Source organism: Vanellus vanellus (assembly GCF_965231255.1).
Source record: "Vanellus vanellus genome assembly, chromosome: 1".
NCBI lineage: Eukaryota > Metazoa > Chordata > Aves > Charadriiformes > Charadriidae > Vanellus > Vanellus vanellus.
Window position 1 is genome coordinate 83,654,330 of NC_138905.1, and position 26,139 is coordinate 83,680,468.

General features: G+C 38.7%; 1 protein-coding gene across 1 annotated transcript in view; it reads left to right on the forward strand.

Moving 5' to 3' along the window:
* Positions 1-26,139, forward strand: part of ANO2 (anoctamin 2) — a gene marked incomplete at its 3' end in the record, with an annotated part of 184,944 nt that overhangs the window by 125,230 nt on the left and 33,575 nt on the right. Inside the window, exons 13-16 of the mRNA XM_082495320.1 lie at positions 13,173-13,247; positions 18,815-19,016; positions 23,894-24,005; positions 25,264-25,321. Coding sequence (XP_082351446.1) covers positions 13,173-13,247; positions 18,815-19,016; positions 23,894-24,005; positions 25,264-25,321 — 447 coding nt within the window. The remainder of the gene's footprint in view (positions 1-13,172; positions 13,248-18,814; positions 19,017-23,893; positions 24,006-25,263; positions 25,322-26,139) is intronic.

The window sequence follows — 26,139 nt, forward strand, 5'->3', positions numbered from 1 at the left end:
CTTTTCTTAAACACCTCCAGGGATGGTGAATCCACCACCTCTCTGGGCAGCCTATTCCAATGTTTAATAACCCTTTCTGTGAAAAAATGCTTCCTAACATCCAATCTAAACCTGCCCTGACATAACTTGAACCTGTTTCCTCTTGTCCTATCACTTGTCACCAGGGAGAAGAGGTCAGCTCCCATCTCTCTAAAACCTCCTTTCAGGTAGTTGTAGAGGGTGATAAGGTCTCCCCTCAGCCTCCTCTTCTCCAGGCTAAACAACCCCAGATCCCTCAGTCGTTCCTCATAAGGTTTGTCCTCCAGACCCTTCACCGGCTTTGTAGCCCTACTCTGGACACGCTCCAACACCTCAATGTCCTTCTTGTAGTGAGGGGCCCAAAACTGAACACAGTACTCGAGGTGAGGCCTCACCAGTGCCGAGTACAGGGGGATGATTACTTCCCTAGTCCGGCTCACCACACTATTCCTGATGCAGGCCAGGATGGTGTTGGCCTTCTTGGCTGCCTGGGCACACTGCTGACTCATACTCAGCCAGCTGTCCACCAACACCCCCAGGTCCTTTCATGCCAGGCAGCTTTCGAGCCACTCCACCCCCAGTCTGTATCGCTGCATGGGGTTGTTGTGACCCAAGTGCAGGACCCGACACTTGGCCTTGTTGAACCTCATACCATTGGCCTCAGCCCATCTGTCCAGCCTGTCCAGATCCCTCTGCAGAGCCAATCTACCCTCTCAAGCAGATCAACACACCCCCCTAGTTTAGTGTCGTCTGTTTTATATTAAATCCAAATGGGGCATTTCAAGACAACTTTCAGTAGATCTATATTGTATTGCCAACTACCAACACAACTATTTCGTAAAGAAAAAAAAAAAAAGGTGAATGATCTTGGATGCTGGTGGGAACGAGCTTCCTGGAGATCTTTGTGTGTCTTCAATACAGTTTTAGCACATATATGGAACTTGAATAAATATTACCTAATTCAGATTAGTGTGTGCGTAGTTATTATTTCCCTGTTTGGAAATCAGAAAGAATTTGAAATTAGACTGGTAGGAACTTTTGCTCTCCATCTTATATTTAGATCTGGGAAATCTAAACAACTTTGTATGAAGCTCTTATTGGCTTAGTGGAAAGCAGTTAAGATTTGCTTGTCAGTCAGCTTTAGTCTAATATTCAAATATTCTAATATTTGGTTTAATATTCTAATTCAACACAACCCCCTTGTGTTGAAAAAAAAACCACAAAAAACCAACCACCAAAAATCAAGTGACCGGACATTATGATTTGGTGGTTTGAAACTCCAGCTTTGGGAGCACTGGGAAGTATTGTACTTCATGAGAAGTGACTGCCGAGTTTACAATGTCAAAAATGTATATAATTTACAAAAATAAATTTATCATTGAATTTACATTTTGGAAAAATGAAAATTGACACAAACACTGATGGTTGTAATTCCCTGAAATTACAGCTTTCAAAAGTCTAAAGATAAAGATATGGTACTATTAGTACCATAATGTATGTCTCTCATTACTCTTTGAACTCCATTAACCTCTGATTTCTGTCTTTGCCTTCTTGTGTTTCACATCTTTTTCTTCCTATTCTATACTCTTCCACTCTTGTGTCAGGTTTTGGGGGGAGGCTGTGTTTGTGTGTGTGTGTGGGTGTGTGTGAAGATATAGGGGTGTTCATTATGCATAGCTGCTCAATATAGACTTCCTCCATAATCAGCCAAAAGAAGTATACTTCCTAGACACATGCTCAGACTAAGAGCCTGGTTGGACTCTGACTCTGCCCTCTGGAAGTGCCTCTTTCTGTACTGACTGCAGAGGAAGTAGGTAACAATTACTCCCGCTATATTGAAGCAAGGCCTTGTGAGTACCTGCTGCCCTCATATGGCTTCTGTCCATGTAACAGAGCTGGTGTCTTTGTTTCCCACCTCCCAGTCCTTGTTCATTTTGCGTGCACACGGTATGGTGATGCATATCTAGTATTGGTTAAAGAGATAACGCAGAAATGATACACCAATAAATTTCACTGTCTGGCTCTAAACAGTCAGGTAGAATGGCACAGCGGGAGAAAGTGCATGGGCAGGATGCTTGTACCTCTGAAATGTGGCCTTTTTGGAACAGACATGGAGAGTGGAAAGTTGCTTTGTACCCCTCCCCATCCTTCCAGTCTTCCATTTGTTGACTGTTTACCCAGAACTCTCCTCTGCACATCATCTATATATTATTGGCAAGAGTTTGCCTTTGTAGATTGTGTTCTGCAGTCAAGTGTCAACTTTTATAGCATATTCAAAAGTTAGAATACAAAATTCATTAACATTTTACAGCTGTAATAAATGCCCTGGAGTCAGGGAAAGAATCTAGCATAGCCACATACCCTTTTAATTCTTTCCCTGCTTCTCAAACATTTCATTACCAAATTCAAAATGTTACTAAAATTTACACCACTTCAGTCTCCTCTGCTCTTCATGTGATCATTCACAGTTTGTATAAGCTAAATTTGAAATTGCAACCAAAGGAAACTGATAATGTGTTATATGCCTTTTTCTCCCACTTTGTGTGGGGATAAGTGACTTCACATGGTGTAAGGCAAGGGAGAATCTGGTTTTAAGTGTGCAATGCAAAAGCCTTGGGGTGAGATTCTGCTTCATTGAAGTAATTGGAAATTTTGCGATTGATTTCACAGGAACTGATTTCAGCATAGATTCTTGAAGCTAGGACACTGGCCGGGAGTTGGGCCAGACAAGCTTCAGGGAAACATAGAAAGGACATCTTTCCTCAGAGTCTAGCACTAAATGCATCTCATCCAGAATGGAAGTCATATGCTCAGTTAAAGTTTTTAATTGTGTTCCCTTCACATTAAGGGAACTAATACATGCAGTTTAGAAAAGTAAAAAGACTATTAAATGTTGCTAAGAGAGTCCCAAATGAAGAATTGTAATTTGAGCTTTGCAAATTGCAAAAGTGCCAATTGGCTTAGCTCCACTGGGCCCAAGTTGCTTATATTAATGTATATAATGGTGACTGAATGAGTGATTTTACAGATAAATTTCAGGTAAACTGTTATCTATCTGAGGCAAATAGACTTGAAGTTACAAAAGATAACAAAATTTTGGACCTTTTTATATTCTAGGGTGAGATACTGCTAGTAGTTGGGTGTCCGATTATGTAACCGATACCTTTTAAAAGGACTTACACAGAGCAGATCGTCCTATACTTAAAATAATTTGCAGAGAGAAACTTTTAAAATCACTGCCAGTATTAAAAATGTACTGAATTATGGGAACTAGTAAAAGGTCATTCTTTTGCTGAAAAATTATACTGGATAAATTGTTTTAAAAAGTGCTGTGTTTATTCTTCCATTAACTTCTCCATCAAATGTTCACAGTTTACGTGAGAAAGTGTGAAACCAGATTAAGTACTAGAGTAACGGTGTTTTGGATTTTAGGGTACAAAGTTGTTGAAAATCCAGTTAACTTCAGGACAATGTAAGGTAGTGAGTATTGCTAATAATTGATTTTTTTCTAAATCCACTCTTTAAAATTCACCTTGTTCTCCTTTTGTTTAACATGCCCGGTAGGTCCATATCCAGTCAATATCAAACCGTATTAAATTGATCTAATCATGCTAATGAAAATAGGCACATCTGGCTCAGAATCCGTTTTCCTTCTGCATGACTATATTTATACAAGCATACTTTAAAACCATGTGTGGTATTTCATTACCTTTTTTGAGAAAGTTCAGGAGTTATACTAAAAAACAAAAAATGAGCAGGTGACAGGATATCCTTTCATCCCATGAACTTAATTTTTGGCATTCCACTGCCACCTTCCCTACTACGACAGACCTGTGTACCACTGTCAGTCAGTTGCTTTGGAAATCCCACCAGATGTCCAACTGCATTTCCACATCCGGCCCTTTGCCTTCTCAGGATCAGACTTATTATGATTTACTAGTCATCTACAAAGAGCACTGATAAACAATGAATATTTATGACTACAGATGTAACCCTATTGTTTGTGTAAATTATAGTGTTTTTCTGGTAGTGTTCTGAATGGCTTCAAGTTTACATAAATAATTCATACTTGTAAAGCCATATGTTAAACTGTCATTGTAAAAAAAAGAAGCGCTGCCAGTTTTCACTTGAACCATATGTAAATATCAAGAAGTTGATTTTAAACAGTGATATAAAGACTAAGCACCTTAATGCCTTTTGCACAATGATTGCAATATGCTATAATGCACTAGATGCATTAAGATGAATATCAAAAGCAAAATAAGTTTTAAACACAGCAGAGAAAGGAACTGTTTTTATTTCTCAATAAAATGTAGTGTATTAAATTAACTAAATTTAGCTTTACAAATTTAAATTACAGTGACAGTAGACCTCCAGCCTTTTGTCATTATTTCTAAGTGAATGAAGCAGCTTGAAATACTTCCCTGAAACTATTGCAAGGAGCATCAATTTTTTATCTTTGAAATGAAGGTAGAATTTTCAGTAACATTTTCATATGTGCATGTGATTTTGAGATCTTCTAACAGTTATCTCCTGATATAGTCTAGGCAAATGCATTTGCTGTAGAGGGAAAAACAGTAAGAAATCTAGTTGGCATGTGGCGGCTTATTCTTATTCTGGCAGTACTGGCATGGTTGGGCAAATGGCCACATTCACCATGCTTTGGAGAACCTCGATAACAGATTTCATCTATGTACTGAAGCTCACATCTCAGTTCTAGTTTAATAATCAGAGATGGTTTTTATCAAGGTATTCTTTGCATGCATGTGATACAAATACACACACACACTTAAGCGTGGTATATACACACACATATACACATATATACATATGTATATATACTTTGAGAAGGTTTAGAATATAGTGTTAAGGCTGATAAGGACTAGAAAGCACTTTGATTAGGGGATCCTTTCTTCCATTCTACCAACACCTCTGTCGACAGAAAAGATGCTAGTGTCTTCCACCAGGCTTCCTTGGGCTCCTACTTCCAGTATGACCCTCACCGAACACAATAGCCATCACATCATCTATCTGGTCCTGTGGAAGGGATGTGCATGTGTGTATCTTGAGGCACAGGGCCTTGGCTACTCACGCGTGCCTTCATAAGCCTTGTTATGTGAAAGGCCAAGTGAGTGGCCCATGTCAGGGCTGTAGCCTGCGAGAGATTTGTTTCCAATCACATCACAGGGTAAGAAACACAGCTGTGGGCTTGACTGTTCCCATTCTGAGTGAGGGGTCTAAGCTAGCAGAAAAGCCAAGAGGTGGCTTGATCACAGTTTGTAAGAACCTACAGCCAAAATGAAAAATCTGCCAGTGGATGCTCTTCACTGACAGAGTTACAGTTAAATGCCAAGGCTGGAAGATGCAAATAGGCAAATTCAGCTTGGAAATAAGCCATACATTTTCAACAGTTAGGAAAATTAGCAATTGGAATGACCTAATAAGGCTTGTGACTGACTGTTCATCACAGAAATACTCAAGCTGTGATTAGAGATTTCTCTAAAAAAATGTTAGTTCAAACAGATTTCGTATCCTTATAGCAAAAATAATCTCAAGGAAGTTCTGTGGTTACAAAGAAGACCAAGACTTGATGGTTAACAATAATGTTGCTTAGCCTTAAATTCCATTATTTTCCGTGATCCTAGTACTGAGCCTTGCACACATTTCTCATAGCTCACCATTCCGCATTGCTTCCGCAAATGATTCAAAGTCTGTCCATTAAACTCCACTGAAAACTGTCGGAGTGTCTGTGCTATTCTGCGTGTTTCAAAGACAGCAGAAAGTTTTTAATTAAAGGTTTTTCAGTCCTTCAGCTGGCTCCAGATGAGTCTTGGCAGTTCATTTTCCATGTGCAAGCCTGAAACAGAACATTGCCCACAAAACAGGGCCATCTTTATTGTTAAAATGCTTTTACTGCTTTCTAAGTGAGAAGAACAAAAAATGTTGTTGTTCTCTCTGTTAATAAGTCTTAAAACAAAAACTTTTCCAGCTCCTTTGGGAGTGTGAAGGTAGAACTCCTAGGGACAGATTCAGACTGGGATAGACACAGGCATTGGCATATGCCCAGGGTGGCAGCAATTTTGTCTTTCATCTCAGTTTGAGGGGCATTGGTCCATAAAACAGACTGGAACAGACCCATGAACTTGTCCAGAGTTTATCAGATGTAATTACTATTGTGAGCCACTGCAAGATCCTGTAAACACCAGTGTGCCTTGATTGTGCCTCCTTTTGTGCCACCATCCTGGAATCTACTGTCTTCCAAAACTGCCTGTGCTGTGGGCTTTTTCTGGCCCTTAACTTCTTTTAACCTTCAAATAGCTCTGAAGCATCCCTTTCTCCTTGCCTTTATCTTATTTCATGCCCAAATAAAAATTATAGGGACCCTTTATTCCAGAAGCAGCTAATTTCATTCCTTGTCTTGAGCCTGCAATATACAGGCAGTATTTTGGGTGTTACACAGAAGAGCCGTATTTGATATACAGTTCTTATTTCTAGATGCTCATTTGGGAATGCAGTTTTTACGTAATTTAAAGCTTTTCTTTCTACTGAGAAAACTGCAGTTATAAGAATAAGATTACTTGTTTGACTCTTCCTGGGCATACTTAGAGATGAACTTCTGGGTTTTGTCATCGGAAATCGAATTTTACAGCTTTTTGCTGTTGCTAGCTATGCAAGATTTTAGGGAGCCAAGAGAGAGGGGTCCTGGATTCTGTTCTTCCTTGAGCACCTTTTACTAAGTTCCAGTCAGTTATTGCAACTCTGTGCAAGTCCAGTGAAGTCATTGGGGTTGCCCAGGTGCAACCACACTGAAGAGGCTGAACTTCAGAACTGAAATTACAAAACAGGATGCAGAAGAGATAAAGCATGTTGCTTTACTCCCCGAGTGCAGGTTGAGCTGGCATGGTTGATGGTTAGAAACACCTCCTCTGAGGAGGTGTTCCCTTGTGGGAAAATATAAATAACTAACTGAAATACGTGTGATCTGAGCAAACTGGCTGTGGTTTAATTTACAGAGAAACACAGAACTGTTTGTACAAAGCCACTTGGTGCTGTCCAAGTGCAGTATATTTCCAGGCTTCCACAGCTCAGAGGCCCACCTGAGGATGTGGAGCTGCGCATTTTGGATTTTTGCCATGTTAGGTAAATCATAAGGAAATAAACCGTCCAGCAAAACCTAGATGGTGCATAATTTTATTTCTTTTCCTTTCTGATTTTGTTTAAATTATTTTTTATTTACTAATAGGAAAGAGTTGTTTTCCTGCAAGGAACATATTCAAAATCACCTTAAACGTTAAAACAGGAATGCATCACTACATCCAGAACAACAATTTTTTCCATTAATAAAATTGTATTGTATTTAAAGAACTTGAAACAGCGATTTTAAAAGATAACTTTTACTTTATCTTGTTCACCCTGAAAATATAATCTTTGTTTGTGAGGTTTTCTCTCTGCATATATATATATGCCTGCAATAGGGTTTCTCTTGGGGAACATTCCACAGTGTAACATGTCTGTCATTGAGATTGTTCTTCAGATCATCAGTGTCATCGTGTTATGTCAATAAATGCATACACCTCTTGGACTGCTCCAAATAGATTCCTTCTCTGCTTGGCTGAGTTTTCATCAACCTTCAAGAAAGCTTTCTGCCCCTTTCTAAAATCCAGGCAAGGTCTTGTAATGCATGTTATTGATTAGAATGAGGTACATGCCCTATGCGGTGAGAAATCTACGAATGAATTCCATGAACTTAGAATAAACCACACTTGCTGCAGTATGCAAGTGTAATATTTTGATTGCAAACAAGGTGTTCTTGATACCTCACAGTACAGTCTTTTAACGGCTAGATGGCACTATTGCCAGACAGTAGAATCAGGTGCGATGTAGAATACCAAGCTAATTTACAGATTTTATTTTCTTAGCAAGAGCTGAGACAGAAAGTAGCTTTCTACTGCCTACTATATTGATTTAAACTGCAGGACTTGGTATTGTATTTTGTGCCACGAATGCTATCTATGTAACTCAGTAATATTTTCATCCAGCTTTTACTTTCTTCTCATAATGGCATAGCAACTCATGCATATTGTTCAGATCTCCCTTTGGCTAAGTGTTACAGAGAATGGCAGACTCATGGCCATCACCTAAGGTTAAAGGAATCACAGAATTGTAGGCATTGGAAGGGACCTTTGGAGATCATCCAGTCCAACCCCTCTGCTAAAGAAGGTTCATCTACAGCAGGTTGCACAGGAACACATCCAGGCGGGTTTTGAATACCTCCAGAGAAGGAGACTCCACAGCCTCTCTGGGGAGCCTGTTCTAGTGCTCTTCCACCCTCAAAGTAAAGAAGTTTTTCCTCATGTTCAGATGGAACTTCCTGTGTTTCAGTTTGTGTCCATTGCCCCTTGTCCTGTCCCTGGACACCACTGAAAAGAGTCTGGCCCCATCCTCTTGACACCTGCCCTTCTGATACTCACAAGCATTGATGAGATCCCCTCTCAGTCTTCTCTTCTCCAGGGTAAACAGACCCAGATCTCTTAGCTTTTCCTCATAAGAGAGGTGCTCCAGTCCCTTGATCATCTTTGTAGCCCTCCACTGGACTCTCTCCAGTAGTTCCCTGTCCTTCTTGAATGGGGGTGTCCAGAACTGGACACAGTACTCCGCATGTGGCCTCACCAGGGCAGAGTAGAGGGGGAAGATAACTTCCCTTGACCTGGTGTCCATGCTTTTTTTAATGCACTCCAAGACACCATTTGCCTTCATGGCCGCAAGAGCACATTGCTGGCTCATGGTCAACTTGTCCACCAGGAATCCCAGGTCCTTCTCTGCAGAGCTGATTTCCCACAGATCAACCCCTAACCTGTACCGGTGCATGGGGTTATTCCTCCTGAGGTGCAGGACCCTACACTTGCCCTTATTGAATTTCATTAGGTTCCTCTCTGCCCAACTCTCCAGCCTGTCCAGGTCTCGCTGTATGGCAGCACAGCCTTCTGGTGCGTCAGCCACTCCTCCCAGTTTTGTATCATCAGCAAACTTGCTGAGGGTACACTCTGTCCCCTCACCCAGGTTGTTGATGAATACATTCAACAGTACTGGACCCAATACTGACCCCTGGGGAACACAGCTAGCTACAGGCCTCCAACTAGACCCTCTGAGATCTGCCATTCAGCCAGTTCTCAATCCCCCTCACTGTCCACTCATCTAACCCACACTTGCTAAGCTTACCTATGAGGATGTTATGGGAGACAGTGTCAAAAGCCTTGCTGAAGTTGAGGTAGACGACGTCCACTGCTCTCCCCTCATCCACCCATCCAGTGATGCCATCATCAGATTGGTCAAGCATGATTTCCTGTTGATGAATCCACATTGATCACTCCCAATAACCTTATTTTCCTCCATGGAAGCATGTACATGAAAGAGAAAGCTTACTAGATGGCATGCTGAGCTTCTCTTCCTTCCCTTATCCACTTGTCCTTTCCCATACACACCCTCTCCTCTCTCCTTTTCTTGATTTCCCCCTTCATTGTAAGAAGAGACTGGGAAAGCACTGCCAGAGAGTCTGTCACTCCATTGAGCTCTGTTCAACCTGCATTGCCTTGTTAACTGTTCAAAATCAAATGTGATTTTCCTTGTGCTTTTGCACCAACACCATAGATGCTAGTGTCCAGGCACTAGCAGCAGTGGCTTCAGGGATGCCTGTGAGGAGAGACTGGGACCACTCCAACAGACCCACTGCAGGGCACAGCAGAGCCCCTTAGCAAGATGATGACACCTCTGGGAAAGCGTGTGTAAGAAAGGGTAACATGCTGGCCAGCAGCAAGGAGAGAGGGGGAAAAGTGTGACAAACAGCTCTGTGAGCACTATGAGCAGGAGACGGGGAGGAGATGCTCCAGGTGTCTAAGTAGAAATTCCCTTGCACCACCTGGAGAAATCATGGGGAGCAGGTATTTCCCTGCAGCCCATGGAGTGGACCACCATGGAGCAGATACCCACACAGCAGCCTGTGGAGGATCCCGTGCTGGAGCGGGTGGATATTCTCTGAAGAAACTGTGTCCTGTGGAGAGCCCACACAGGAGCAGGTTTATCCTGAAGGACTGCAGCCCATGGAGAAGACCTATGCTGAGACAGGGGAACAGTATGAGGAGGAAGGAATGACAGAGAGGAGCTGTTAGGAACTAACCCCATAACCCACCATTCCCCATCCCCCTGCACTGCTTGGGGAGGAAAGTAAAGGAGTTGGGAATTAAGGACTGAAATAGGCACTTGGAAGAAGTTGGGAGAGGGATAAAGTGGAAGAAGTTTTTAGTTTTGTATATATTTCTCAGCATCAAAATCTATTTTAAATAGCAATAATTTAAAATTATTTTCCCCAAGTTAAGTCTGGTTTGCCTGTGATGGTAACTGGTAAGTCACCTTCCTGTCTTTATCTCAGCCCACAAGCTTTTTCATTTTATTTTCTCCCCTATATTGTTGAGGAGAAGGAATGAGAGTACGGCTGGGTGGGTGTCTGGCAGCTGGCCAAGGTCAACGTACCACAAGAGAAAGGACTATTTTTGTACTGGTCAGCAAGGTAATATCTTTGGGAGGTGGCCTATATTTCATTTAGTTATTCCCAGTAATAAATTGAAATTTTAAGAATCAGTTATGCTTCTAAATCTTTGTTCTAGGAACTTATTTTATTGAACTCATCATGCACAAAGTGTTCTTGAAAAGCAACAATTTATGTTAAACAAATATTCAGGTGTTAAACCTAGGGCTTCCAAACTGACTGGTGATGCTAGATGCTTCTGCATTCTTAATGCTCATGCTGAGATTAAAGAGGGTAAACACTCTAATAACTGCAGTCCTTAAAGTCTTCTGAAGTTGGGACCCTTAAATGGATTAATTCTAATGTCTTTTTATGCCTAAAAATGTGGGCTTAGGCACAGCTTAGCTTCTGATATTAATCTCTAAAAGTACACATCAATCATTGCTCATTTTCCCTAGTTTTCTTATTTCTGTCCTTTAACTAGCCAGTTCTATTTTACAAAAAAAAAAAAAAAAACCAAACAAAAAACAAACCAAAACAGCTGGACATGGTTTGGACATGGACAACTGATTCATAAAGCATTCTTTAACTTCTTAGTTTTGTAAGTGGCAGAGATGTTACCAGCAGTCTTCCAGCATGTAACTTTTTTCTTGACTTGGAAAGCCAGTAGATCATGTCAGAATCCTTGCTGTCACTTCAAAATACAGTCAATATCTTACACTACGAGAAATACTGAACAAAAAAAAAACAAACTCCAAAACATGAAAATCCTTAGTCACTTTGCCACTCATGATTTGGATTCATGATATACGAAGGTTTGATTTTGATATTATGATTTCTTATTTTCCAAAATTTCTACTTCTAGTAAGATTTTTGAAGTAGTTTTGTTGATGATTTTTCCCTCCTCCTGGCCTTTTTGTATAATAACAGTTTTCTCTTTCCACCTCAGTAGAGTTATGAAAGATTTTCTTCTTTCCTTTAATCACTTTGGCTAGCATTAACTCATTCTGCTGTTCTGCTTGTTTACTGTTTTTCCCCTAGTGAAATTGTTAGACACAGTGTCCTTCAGGCCTTCTTGGAGTATAATCACTTAGACCTTCTTTATGTACATCCTGTATAATTGCTGAGTGGTAAAAGCCAAAATGAAATGAAATGCATCTGTGCTTTCACAGAAATGCTTTTTAAAGTAGCCTTCCAGCTAAATGAGGGACTCCATTTATGTACTGTATGGAGTATTTATGTGCTGCATACATTAGGCCAAAGTATTTGTGCTTCTGCTTGGGTTTTCTACAACCCAGTCCTGCCAGCATTCTCCCAAAAGAGACATGCTTAACTTGTCTGTTTGAACAGCTGAGCTGAGAAGAGGGGATGCTGAGCACTACTACTTCCCACAGTGTTTGAGGCACCACCATAATGGCAATGGATGTGTAGACAGGATCATGTCTTCAGTCTAATTCCACATCCCAGTAAACTCCATAAGAAAAGTCATGGCTGCATTTCTGCACTTGGAATATACACTGTATTCCTACTGCTGCTTTGGGAAAGCCTTTTACAAAGGCATAATACTCCCAGATCTTTATTTTTACCTGGGGATAATTGAGCCTTAGAGATATTTTCTTTGAAACCTTTGACCTGAATTCTAATCTGATTTAAATTCATTTAAATTCATAATAACTCTGGGTTAACTCCAATGTAAGTGAAGTACAAGTCCATGGGATAGCAACAGTGGTTCACAGAAATGCAAACAGCAGCTGGCTCTGTGTCCTTAGTTAATTTGATTATATAGTTTTAGTTTAACTTAAACAAAGTAATGACCTTATTATTATTTTAAGAAACCTATTTTGAGAGGAGGGAATCATATTTCTTATATAAATCCATTTTCAAATATCTTCTTTAGATGTACATGTTCCTAGAGATGGAGTTGAGTTTGTGCGGGTAGAGCAAAGGCATACTATTTTTCACTGATCACAGTTGCTTTAAATTATGCAGTGAAGAGAGAGATGCTGTTTGCACATGAAGAAAACAAGGTTGGCAGCAGAGATCACAGAGGGGGCTTGCCTTTGTAGTTTCTCTCTTCTATAGACCAAGTGCCAGCAGAAGGGTTGGGGTGTCTTTGCAAGAATGATCTTAGTGGCCACATCTGGCTAAGGTAACCATTAGACAAAAAATCTGGGTTCAATGCTAGTAAGCATTGTTTTCATGATTGCTGTCTTAAGCACTATTCTTCTGAAGTTTCATAAGAAGCAATTAAAAAAAAAGGTTGAATCTTGCTTTGCCTAAATGTAAATTAAGGTGAATCTCAGTACTTTCTCCTGATATCACGAAATTTAGTAAGAATTGAATACATTCTTTCAAATATTAAAACCATAGTTACATATGATATTTTCTGATTTTTGCAGACTTTTTCTATATGTCTTATTTACCCTCTTACCCACTTTTTTCTCAAATTAAAGTCTGCTTTAAAGCATCTGCATTTTAAGTCTTATAATCATCTTAAAAATTACAACAGGAGTAGGGGAATTAAGAACATTTTTCAGTAACAGATCTTACTAAGTCTTTGTATTTGCTGTTGTAGAGTGGTTCACACTCTAGTGGTTCATGTCTGTTATTTTATCTTTGTGTTTTGTCACAGAATGATAAGAAGAAGCTGACATGGAGTGACCGTATGCCTGGATATGCAGCAAACTTCGGATTGATTTTATTTATGGTAATATAATCTGCATTTCTCCACATTTATTAGGTGTGAGAAACTTTGCAATGAGCATCTTGAGTGGAATCCTAAATTAGTCTTCTCAAAGATGCTACAAATCTGAAGAAAGCTAGGGTTATAACCTACAGTTCGTGAGAATTAAGTGTCCTACTAGGAAGACTCATAGACCTCGATGCCTCCCTCCAGCTTTACCCCCTTTTTCCAAAGGCTGCTTATGAGAGGGCTGTTGGCTGGATGACTTGCTGTAATGACAGTGGCTTGTTGCTAGATGCTGTCTCTCCCACAGGGTTTCTGCTCCATCCTCCATTATCTTATGAAGGGAAGCCCACTGTGTGTTTGCTTATGTTCACAGTATTGCATATGCTCTCTCGGAATGACATTCAGAAGCGTCGAGCCTGCTGTACAGGTGACATAAATCTGTTTTTGAGAGGTATTTGTCCAACACACATTCAGGGATGACCTATACTGTAGTCAAGGAAGACCATGGTATACAACCCTCACTTGAGAACAAGAATAAGGTGTGCAGGTCAGCCAACTGTAAAGTGTGGACACCACTGTCTTAGCGAAATTTCCAACAGACCATAAACACATCATCAAGCTGCTAGACTTTGTAAACAGCAATAGGAAAGCTGGCTAATAAACCTTAAACTACATTTTCAGGGATCCCATTATCCTTCTGGTTACAGAAATTACTGAATGAAATGTGCTGGTTTACACCACAGGAGCATCTGACATGGGAAATTTACTTAGGGACTAAATTATTTTAAAATATATCCATGTAGTTCTAATTTACTCAAATTTGCATACACTGCAACAGGTATCCTGTGAAGATTTAACTTCTTTTTCTGGCAGTCAAAAATATTGTATATTCACAATGAACTCAAATTAATGTCTGCATTTTTATAAATACATGCATTTATATTTATGAAGATATATGTATTGTATATTAAGTATATTTTCTGTACATATTAGGTGTGTCATTCATATATATATGCACTTACAACACTTTGAGTGAGTTTATCATCCTGAGGCCATACAAAACATGCTTTTTAGACAGAACCTCTAACTGGCATCAGTTGGGACTTTGCTTAAAGTAGAGTATACTGAGTATGACTAAGTGCATAGCCCTGATTTAGCTTTTACAAGTCATTCTTTTGCAGGCAAGGTGCTTACATGTGCTTTTGACTTTAACCACATGTTTAAATCTCCCCTAAGCATGAGCTTAAAGTGCTTTCCTGAGTTACAGGCTATGTATTACACTCCCTGCTTACTGTAACATCTCACAGATATTTATAAAGGTAAAATGTAGAGCTCCGATTCTTCAACTTCTGTTAATGACTAGTGGAACTATGCTGGCTTTCACCATTTGGAGAAGTGGCCACAATGACTTTTTTAGAATATTTTAAGCAGTAGTAAGATGTAAGCACCTACAGGAGACAACTTACAAACCATGTGTGAAATTCAAGTTAGGTCTTGATGAGGGAGAGTCAGCTCTGCTTTTCCACGTGGAGATTACAATCTACTCTTTACTGTATGTGATGTTTCCTTTTTTTTTTTTTTTTTTCCTAGATTAGTTAAACAGGGATTGGAAACACCAGACTAAAGTTCATTGTCATCCTGTGCAACAGAATTGCACCGAGAAAACAAAATTGGTCTCATCTACCCCCATTGTTATTATTCACACAGACTAATTTTTTAGCTGTAAGCACTACATACATAATAGGTGATGAAATCTTGTATTTACGTGTGCATGTGCACATATACAGCATGCAGACATAGAAGGCTTGGACATGGATACGAACACATACGTGCTGCAATTTCTAGTGCTTGCAGAAGTGATTGCTGAATTTTTAATGCTACTTTTTCCAGACCCTAAAGGTCTGGCGGCACAAACCCATAGGCATTTTCCATTAAGATGTCTACATTGCTACAGAATGATGCTGCTGTGTTCTGTCCCTCCCTCCCCCAGCTTTACATGCCATACTTTCCCTGATGATTCTTGAAGCTGCTAACAGTTTTCTTATTGTGAAAGCTTTTCTCTTTAATTTTCATCTGTGTACTTCTTTTGTGTACTTCACTTTTGTGAATCTTCTTTCAAGAACTGTGTTGTGTTTTTTTTCTTTCTGGCTTTTCTTCTGTCTTTATTAAGCTAGGCAAGTTGTTTGTTTCTTTAAAAGCGCAGGTTGAAAAAAGTGTTGGGTTTGGTTCTCTTGCCCAATCGGTCTTGGTGTTTTACACCATCAAATAATTCCAAGGAATATTTTACACATTTACAGATGCTTTAAAATCTGGTCACAGTTCTTTTGTACACAAAGCCTCACTTGACTGGAGACAGGGTAGAAGATCAAACCTTTATTTAAGCAATATCTTGCAGGGATTTTAGAACTGAAGTTCACAAGTCTTATTTTTTCCCAGTAAGACCAGTGATAGCAGAAGGTCTAGGCTCAGCTGGGCATATACAAGTTTGGCTTGTGTGTGATTAGTAATAACATATGTCACAATTTAGAAACTCCACATTTAGAAGGTACATGTTGTAGCAAAGATGTCCCAATGTGTGATGAAAATGGTGGTGGCTGCTGAAAGAGAGCAGGATGGCATGGAGCAATGCCATCACTGGAGACTTTCTTTGTGTTCATTGTGTTTGGCTCAGTCAAAGGAAGGAAGACTAGTGTCATAGCACGAGAGTTCAGCCTGTTCCTTCTTTTGGACCCTATTGCCCTGTTCTTACTCACATGGCATAATACTTTACTCTAGAATAGCCCCACTGGGGAGCCAAAGAACTATTTGGACATTAAATTGTTATCCTACTTGGATAAATGTATCAATCTAGCCCACGGGGTTTTATGGCTTCCTTCTCAGATCTAGTATGTTTTCCTGTTTGTCTTCATTCATACCAGGCTCAGTAGGTGACCTTTTCTGCAGCCAATTTTCACATCTGTTTCTAAGCAATTCAGTCCTTGACAGACTAATTTAGATATTCAGCAAAGAAACTGTCTGCCATAGTAGGGGATAGAACCGGACAGATGAAACATTGACAATGACAACAAAACCCCAAGTAGGCACCTGAATGAAAGTTGACCTTCTGATCTGGAATTTGGGCAAAAAAGGTATTTTCAGGAATGGAAGAAATGCTGTGAAGAGGAACCACTCCCTCTCAGTCACTGTCTGGGGAGTTACTGTGCAGTCCTACACACTCTCCTCAATTTTATTTTGTTGCTGGATGCACAGATAATGAAGACTCCTAAAGGAGTGTTTTTCCATCTGTGTCTAAGCAAATGTTTAAAAACAGCTGGGCAACTGAGGATTTTCTTAAGCCCTAGTGCTTTTGCAAAACCAGTATCTTTGTTCTTTAAACAAATAAAACCTATTTTTTGGGTAGCTTTATATATCTTGCTATGGCACTGTGTGAATTGAAAAGGCCGCAATAGTGCAAGCCTCTGATAGTATCTGACCTTCCAGTGATCTTTCTTATTGCTATGGATCCCTTAAATCCTTCTGTCAGGTTTAAAAGTTTGCTGTTCAACTTCTATGACCTGAAATTTCTTCTTTCTGTATTTAGTGATAACTGTCCTTGATGACTCTTCTTCCTGTACTGTTAAGATATCATTTCTAAGTAGAAGTTTGTGATGGAGATGTGTCTATGGAGGTCCAGAGAGCTCATCATCTCCCGTATGATACATACAAGTTTACTTTGCTGGTTTTCCCTGTTTACCACCATAGTAAAAATGTCAAAGAAATCCACAGGGGAAAGAAACAGAAAAAGAATATTTGGAAGGTGATTAAGAGGAAGGAATCTGTGACCCAAACTGAGAAAAAGAGATTAAGGTGACTGTAGAGGTGGAAGGTGATTTAGATTACTTCCAGGTGGTGCTGTTTTGTTTTCTCTCTTTATTGGGGATATTACTCTCTACTGTAGCGATTGCTTCTGCAATGGGCAAGTTAGCTAAAAGTATTGATGTTTGTGTTCCTGCACCACTTCTGTGACAACAAGAGCTGTGCAGATAGATAGTTCAACATGAATCAGATATTTATCTGCATGTTTGGTAAGTAAGTGAAAAGAAAAAAGAGGAAAATAGGCAGAAAAATAGAACTGTTTTCTCAAGACAATGAAAACTACAAAAGGAAAGGAAATAATATTTTATGCCATTTGAACCATTTCATTCAAAGTGGTTTATGTTTACTTTTTTCTTTAGACCAATATTTGAATGAAAAATGTTAGCATGAAGCAGAAACTCATCATTAACCTACATTTCATTTAAAGTTAATGAAACATTTATTTAAAAGGTAAAATTTAGAAGTTTTACTAGATCTGACATTTTATTACTGTTTTCTCACAAAATGTATTTGTGAATTTCTTCTGATATCTCCAGGACTTTCTCCAAATCATTATTTTTTAGTATGTTTACTAGTTCTCCATTAAAACAAAATGTGCCCAGTTTTCATCTTCAACCTTTAATATAGCTCTGATTCTTGTTCTGTTTCTTTTGCAATAGCACTTTTTCATAAGACAACCTCCCTCTATATACAGGAATTCAATAAACTATTGCTGGGTCATTAAAATGAACTGTTAAATTTCCTTAAATCTGTGTTGTGAATCTGGGCCCCTAGGCCCATTGAAATAATTGCAATAGTCTAATCTTTCATATTGAGGTAGTCTCTTTCATCTGAGGATCTCAAGATGTTTTACCTAAAATAATGAATGTACATTGGAATTCTTGCCAAAGGCAAAAATGAAAGAGAAAAATGTACCCTCTCCCCCTTTCCTGCTATGGCTATGAAAATTTGCTACTTTTTTATTGTTATTTTATTGATTTTTTTTTTTTTTTCATACTGGAGTGGGTTTTTTTTGCAACCAGAATATCACAGCCCTGTGAAATTCAAATTCTTCTTGTGGGAATTTGACCTTAAGTATCAAGGCTGACTTTCCTCATTTCATGAGTCAAAGCCTGCCCATGAGGGATGCCAGGATACCAAGTGATTTCTGGGACAGAAATGTAAAGTGGAGCCCTAGTAACCCTGTTTAGGTCAGTCTTAAAAGCATAAGTTATTATGCTTTTAAGGGGATTCTTTTTTTAATTTATTTTTTAATTTGTGGCAACAGTTGAGCAAACACGTTTGGAGAGTTAGGTGCCACTTCTTCTGTGCAGAGGTGAAGCTGTTTCAGCCAGTAAAGCCCATTTTCTCGACTGCACGTACATGTAGGCCCTTCAGTCCCAGCCATCTGAACCAGATAAAAGACCTTGCTTAATACCTGCATTTGAACCCAAACTACCTGAGTTTCACCAGTACTGCACAGATAATGTGTGGAGCCTTAATCACAGACGATATGCACATCTTCAGGAGTTGTGCCAGTTCAGAGTTCTGCATCCATTTTCTTCATTATGTCCCTGTTAAGAGAGTTTTGAATTCTCACATTTTAATTTTATGATCCCTGTATTATTGAGTTGCTGTAAGAAATAACCACACAATACCCATTCAGGGAACAAACCCAACATATCCGTTAAAGCTTCTGTTTAAATGCTAGTGTCAAACTTGAACTAATCTATCTGTACATTTCTTTGCAGATTATGCTGACGTTTTCAGCAGTGTTTGGTGTGATTGTATATCGAATCACTACAGCAGCAGCTTTGTCATTCAGCACAAATGAGACAACCAGGTCAAATGTTCGAGTGACTGTGACCGCAACTGCTGTCATCATTAACCTTGTTGTGATACTTATACTTGATGAAATTTATGGAGCTGTTGCCAAATGGCTGACAGAAATTGGTAAAACTATTTCACCACATTCCTCGTTAGTACATTGCATGTATTGACATGAGGGTATGCAAAGAAGTTCTAATAGGAATATTTCCCACTGAAGAGTGCCAGTGAAAATATTCAGGCCTATGGGGTAAGAGGCTCAGACATGCCTTTGTGAACTAGGGGTCTAAGCTGCAACATGCAGTGTGCCACTAATAGGACTAATTAGCCTGGCCATAATGCCATGTTAAAGCAGCTGTGCTATTTCCAGGATCTCAGCTGGTATTTCTGTATTGCACTGGCTCTGTGCCAAGATCCACTTACCTTGAGCTGATTGAGAATTTTTGACCTGGTATGTATTTTGATATATATCTTTACCTCTAGGTTCTTGGTTTACTGAAAGTCATTGGGTTGTTTCAAAGATGTTGCTGGCTCTGGCAAAGCTACACTGTCAAATGCTTGCCATGTTATTTTCTGATGTGGTTTTTACCAGATCCTTACCATTCAGAGGATTTTTTTACCATTATAGGTGCATGTCTGGGCTGGACTTTTGATAATAATATGTATTTCGGTTAGGGGTTGGATTTTTTTTTTTTTTAATGCATGTAATTTTATTGTTACCAGCCTGCCAATGTATTTAAGTCTTTTAAAGGAGAGTCAATCCTTTGATTACTATAGAGGTTTAGGCTGGAATTTTGTTTTGTTATATACATTATGCCAGAGATGTTTACTAATAAGGGTTTAGGCTGGGATTTTGTTTTGCTATATAAATTAGGCCAAAGGTGTTTCCTGACAGGACACTAACATGAGATTCTTACAGCTGTCATTAAGTTTTGTTTCCCACATTTTTATGCATCACTTCTAATTCTAGATGCTTCAAAGTCTAGGAACATAAAGTCAGTTATTCAAAACACTGAAAATCAACCAGCAACCACAGATGCCCTTCACTGTAGCAAGTGCTTTACGTGTCATTTTGGGCATCTAAACTTAGGCATCCAAATTAGAAACTCTTTGATAATTGGAGCCTGACTCCATCATATGAAATTGCAGATTCCCTCCTTGTAGAATCTACAATGATGTGAAGCTAGGTGGAACTAGCAGACTTCAGAATAAAACCTTGGGAACTCTTAGGATTTGTGCTTCTTATTCTCACTTTCTCAAGACATTTTCAAATCCACCAGTGAAAATATCCGTTTTAGTCCAACTTTCTGAAGAACATCGGAAACTAAAGTTGTGTAGTTGTCATAACAGAGGTTCAATCCTGAATTTTTGAAATACGATCCCGTGGTCTTACCGGTAAGGATAGCCTGACAGTTTACGTTAAATTCATAAAGTATTTGAAAGAAATGAAGACAAAGCAATTAATTTTCACAAAATGCCACCATATGGGGTTAATTTGTTTGTTTCTGTTTGGAAGCAGCTTTGGGAAGAACGTAGCAGGGTTACACAAATTAATTGTGTTTGAGTGACACAAGGAAGCTTAACCTTACGGTCCAGGCCAAAATTGTACCCAGATTTTCACCTTTCATATAACTGACAAGCTACTAGCTGTGTGTGGCCTGATCAATCCTGCCCATTGCACCTGCCCAGGTAAGAAAGGGCACAACGGTTAAGGCATGACGCTGCTGTGTGGAAAGGGTAGGAAGAGATGAAAGTGAGGCTTTGCCTCTCCGTCAGTTTCTAGGCAAAAGCTGGGAAGTGTAAGCTGCTAGCATTGCCTCTGTGGGGAAAGCATGGAAGGAAAATCTCACCCCTGAAAAGGTGCACCTCTCTGAATTGTGAAAGAAACAAAAATTTCTTACTTGCAGATTATCGTCCCCTTGTAATTTTGCATTTAATTCTAATCCTGCTATTTTTATTTAGGCACCATTCCTAATTAACCATCAGGTGCTTTTTTCAAGGATCCAGTCTGAGTAATCTCTAGTGCTACAAATTACATGACTTACAAAGTTCATTCAGGCAGCTTTCTCCAGTGCAAGGCTCAGATGCCAACTGTAATCAAAATGTTTAAAAAATGGCAATTCATTCATGCTGATAAATGCTCCTTACCTTGTGAACTTTCATTTTGCTGAGCAGAGCAAAACATACTCAATTCTCTTTTCACACTGCAGTTAATCGACAAGCTGAGGAACATGCTTGTTGAGCTGGAGGAACAGCTCTTGACAGCATAGGCTTCAATTCCAACACCAAACATACCTGAATCTTTGTTCAAGTGAAAAATTACATCTGTAAGCACGAGAATAGTACCACTGATAGCAACTGCATTCATCATAGGAACAAAATAATGGTTCTGTCTCAATACCTGCTGAATCAGTGCTTGGGGGGGGGGGGGGGGGGGCGGAAGTAGTAGTTTTGTTGTAATCAATAAAGAGGATGTACAGGATGCACTAGGACTCCACGCACCTCTCGCGGACCTAGCTAAGCAGGGCACTGATGTCCCCTTATCACAGATCAGAACAGCAAAAGTACAGATTATATCCTGATATTCTCAGGTTGAATTCAGTAATTCAGTAACATTCAGTAATCAGGTGGTGTGTGTCAGGCTTGACTTATAGCTCATTTGCTCACCTGTAACTTCACTCAGGTCAAGGCAGAACCAGTCAAATGGGGACAAAATTGAAACTAGTTGTGTTTGTGCCTTATAAAGGCAGCAACTCCTTCAGTAAGATAAGGCCCATGAAAAAGATAACTCAGCTCATTCTCTACCTGGAAAGTTTCAGCTGCCCAATTTTGGTGTAACATGCTGCACCACCAACTATATATTATGAGTGTATCATTTTGGAGGGAAAGTTTTCTCTCTTACTACTGCATCTATTCTGGCTGGAGGCATTCCTTGTATAGCAGATTCCACCAGCTAGAGGACAAATTCTATGCATGCCTCTATTGGCATGGTATAGTATATCTGAGTGTGGGGAGGGAGTCAAGTGCTGAGTGAGTCTCTGGAGCCATATATGGTGTGTAAATCTTCATCCAGAGGCTGAGCTCATCTTTGTGGGAGTTCTCCATAAGGCAAAGGCTAGGATTCTTCTCCCTCAAATTAAAAGCTGCACCGCTGTTATTGCATATTCCTGTTGCCCTGAGCTGTTGTCCTGAGGATCGATCCAGCATATGGGATCATCTACAAATTGTCCAAATCCTTTGAAGTTTTAATTAAGCTTCTCTATATGTATAGGTGAATGATGGCTTAGGGATCATCAGACTGGGTGTTGACCATTTTATGAAAATATGGTTAAAATATCACAAATAAAGCTGGGTAGTGGGGACTCATTAGCTTTGCTATTCCTTTAGTGCTCACATAAATACCATCCTTCTTTTTTAAGAAAAAACCTAAAGCAACCAAAACACGCAAACTGTGTCCCAAAACAAAATTGTACAAGTACAGCAGTATTTTTAATGAAGTCCTTAAGCCAGACCTCTGGATCTACCTTATTATTTCGTACTTCCATTGTTCTACATAAGTTCAGCTGAGATCATACCACAATAAAATTAGCTGCTCTCACATTAGTTAACAGCTCAGGATGAGCATGGCAGTATAACAGTTTAACCCATGTTTAATCTTTAAAAGAGGATCCTACTGTCAATTTGAAAAGCCTCTGTCTTATACCTATGTGTTCTGTTGCTAGGAAATGTCTATAGAAATTGGAAATAAATCTGGGAACAGATTTATATGAATATTGAAAATGTTTAAGACACAGTTGTACAAGTTATCTAAAGAAGTCTAGAAATGTAGAATATATATAGTGAATGGAGAAGCATTAGCAAAAATGTGCATTTATTTTGCATGGCAATTAACAATTCACTTAATGCCTAATTCAGAAAGGTACTTAGTCTTGTGTTTAGCATTAAGAACATTAACAATCTCATTATAGAAAAAAAGGCTTGTACACACAGAGTTACGAAGGCTTTTAAGGTTTTTTTCTGGACAAAAGTCTTTACTTTCATCATTCATTAATTGAGAATATTAACACTTTGTTATTTCAGTTGTGTAACCAATATACTTACATATGTTAATATATCTAGAATCATAGCATGGTTAGAGTTGGAAGGGACCTTAAAGGTCACCTAATTCCAACCCCCCTGCCATGGACAACGACACCTTCCACAACACCAGTTTGCTCAAATTCCCATCCAATCTGGCCTTGAACACTTCCAGGGATGGGGCATCCACAGCTTCCCTGGGCAACCTGTTCCACTGCCTCACCACCCTCAGAGTAAAGAATTTCTTTAAATATGCTTATATACATTAAAGCCATTTATAATGCTTTAGCTTTATGCAATTGAATATCAAGATTCAATTATTTTTTTCTTCAAACTCCAGATAGCCGGTAGGAGAAACTTCTAAATACATAATAATTCTACCTATTATTAATAATAATAACTATATATATTATGCTAATAATATATATTTAATGCTATTATATATTTAATAATATAATAGATGACAGAGGAGGTCTGTGCTAAGATTTCACAGATGCGAGATGAAGCAGAGGAAGGTGATGTGGTCTGCCCAGGTCTCTCAGCAAGGCAATGAAACAGACTGGAAAAGAAGTGAGGTGCTGTCAGGTCCAGGCAGGTGTCAAGATCTGTTGGGATTTTTGCCACCAGGGTATTGGATAAACAGCCAAGAGCAACTTGGGATAAGCTATCGGAAACCTATCAGAGAATCAAGTTCATTATGGTGTCTTTTTTAATGTTTCTATCAAAGAATCTTCCATTTCTATCTGGAAATTTGGAAAGACACTCTGGAAATCAGTAGTCAGTGACAGAGCTAGTGTGAATGGTACAAATTAAAAGTACAAAAGAAAAAAAAAAGCAGTATGAGTTTGGTTTTGTATTTGGGGCTATCAGGGATGTTTATATATTTACTAATTGTTTTCTCTGGTTTGCTTCCCCCCCCTGCCCAGAGGTACCAAAAACAGAGAAAACCTTTGAGGAGAGACTGATTTTGAAGGCATTCCTACTGAAGTTTGTGAATTCTTATGCACCGATTTTTTATGTTGCCTTTTTTAAAGGAAGGTAGGATATATGTCATTTATATATAGATATTTAAGTATAGCACCTTCACCAGTTAAAAATAAAATATTTTAAACAGGTTTGTCTAAAGCTTGCTTTTGAATGGCAGGGCATGATGTTGAGTACTGACCTGTCTCTCTCTTCTAAGTACAGCATTGTTCTGAAATGCAAACATTTTAGTTTTCTTTCTAAAATAAGAATAATGCACACCTCAAAAAATAATTCCTTTTAGTTTAAAATGAGGTGTTGCATTTATGAGTGAATGGTAGTGCTTACAGGTCTTCACCGTCCACATTTTAGCAATTTTTTCTTGAAGCATCATTTAGCAAAGAAAGATTTTCCTGTTTCATTTAAAATTATGGAACTACCTTCTCTATTACTTTCTCTATTATTTGCACTATTTGACTGTATCAAGTTAAATTAAGAAATCGCTACAGTCAACTGGAAGGTGCATGTTTTGGCAACTGAACTGATTGACCAAAAAGCTAATTCAGCTGTCCTGCTAAATAAGTGTGACTTCCTATGGGTTCAGGATCATTGCCTTTTGGGACCCAGTTATCCACAGTATAACACATGCTTTTGAATGGGAAGTTTAAAATGATTGTGTCTCAAACTTTGGCAAAAATGTTTAAAACATCCTCCGGATTCTGTTTCATACCATTTTTCTGTTGCTTTTGGGGGCTGTAAAATTTGTTAATCTATACTCTTCACTAATCCTATTCAGCATCATTGATTTATGAATTAAAGATACAATATTTACAACTGCTGGTAAAATGTAAGACATTAATGAAAAATATAATTGATTTCTTTCTTTTTTAACCATTTTTTTTTTAGTTGTATGGTTATAATAAAGTCATTCTCACTGTTTCTCCCCATGTAGTCAGATGAGCCTTGACTGTGTATAGGTGTGTAAATAACTCCGTTCAGGGCATTCCTCAGATGCAAGACAATGTGAGTTAGGATATGTGTTCTCAGTTTTGTTTGTGATCTCTAATAAAAAGAGGGAGATTATTATCTTTTAGCACAGAAAAATATTTTATTAAAGTTATTTCATCAAGATGTAGTAGAAAAACATTTGTAGAAGCCTACTACTTTGAAATAATTTTAAATAATCAAAGTTGATCAGGTGTCAAGGCTTTTAAAATTTATGTTGAAGTAGCTAGTGCTGAAATATTTTAGCTAATATAAACGAACAGTCATTTTGTTAAAGATTTTTTTTTCCCTATTATAATCTTATTTCACATATTGTCATTGCTTTCAGATTTGTTGGCCGTCCTGGTCATTATGTATATGTGTTTGATGGTTATCGAATGGAAGAGGTAAGTACATATGAAATTTGACCAAAAAAAACCTTAACAAAAAGAGATACGTGTACAGTGTATTTCAGTGGACAATAAAGGAAATAGAATTTCAGTGGACAATAAAGGAAAAATAGAAAACATGTTAAAACAAAACTTTAAATCTTCAACATAAAGAGACAAACCCCAAATTTTTCACCTAAAGCACCTGTATGTCTATCTCTCTGCAGTTTTGAGTACTTCACGGTATTTCTTAGGTGAAGCTTCACCATTTCTATGTTTTACAACCGGGCAATAAGGCACAAACATTACATGATTTGACTGAGGACCTTGGGAAACCTATGACAAAGCTGGAACTTGAATCTGGATTCTTATTCTGTAGATCACTAGAAGCATAGCAATTTTAATAGCCTAAAAAGCTATAGCCATTTTGTGCTAAACCTGTAAACTTTTTTCTTTTTTATTTAAACGCCTTTTAACTGCTGTGGGCATTCCCTTGAAAAATCAATAGACGTACTCAAGGTTTTACAATAAAGCTTATGAATAAGTCTTTGCAAGATTGAAGACTTTCTTCCCCCTTGGGAGACATCAGATTGGAAGAGTATCGGTGATACTGCATTATGTTTATTACATTGATTATATAGTAAATATTTTAAAAGGAAATATAGTCGCCCCAGGGCACAATAAGTTATTTCAGAGCTCGGCATATTTTTCATAATGCAGTTTTATGAGTGGAGATGAAATACCTTGTTAAGCATAGAATTGCAATGATAGACGATCTCCGTGCTCCTGTGCAAATTGGTGGCAGGGGCGAAAGGCATATGTAGACACTGGTAGCT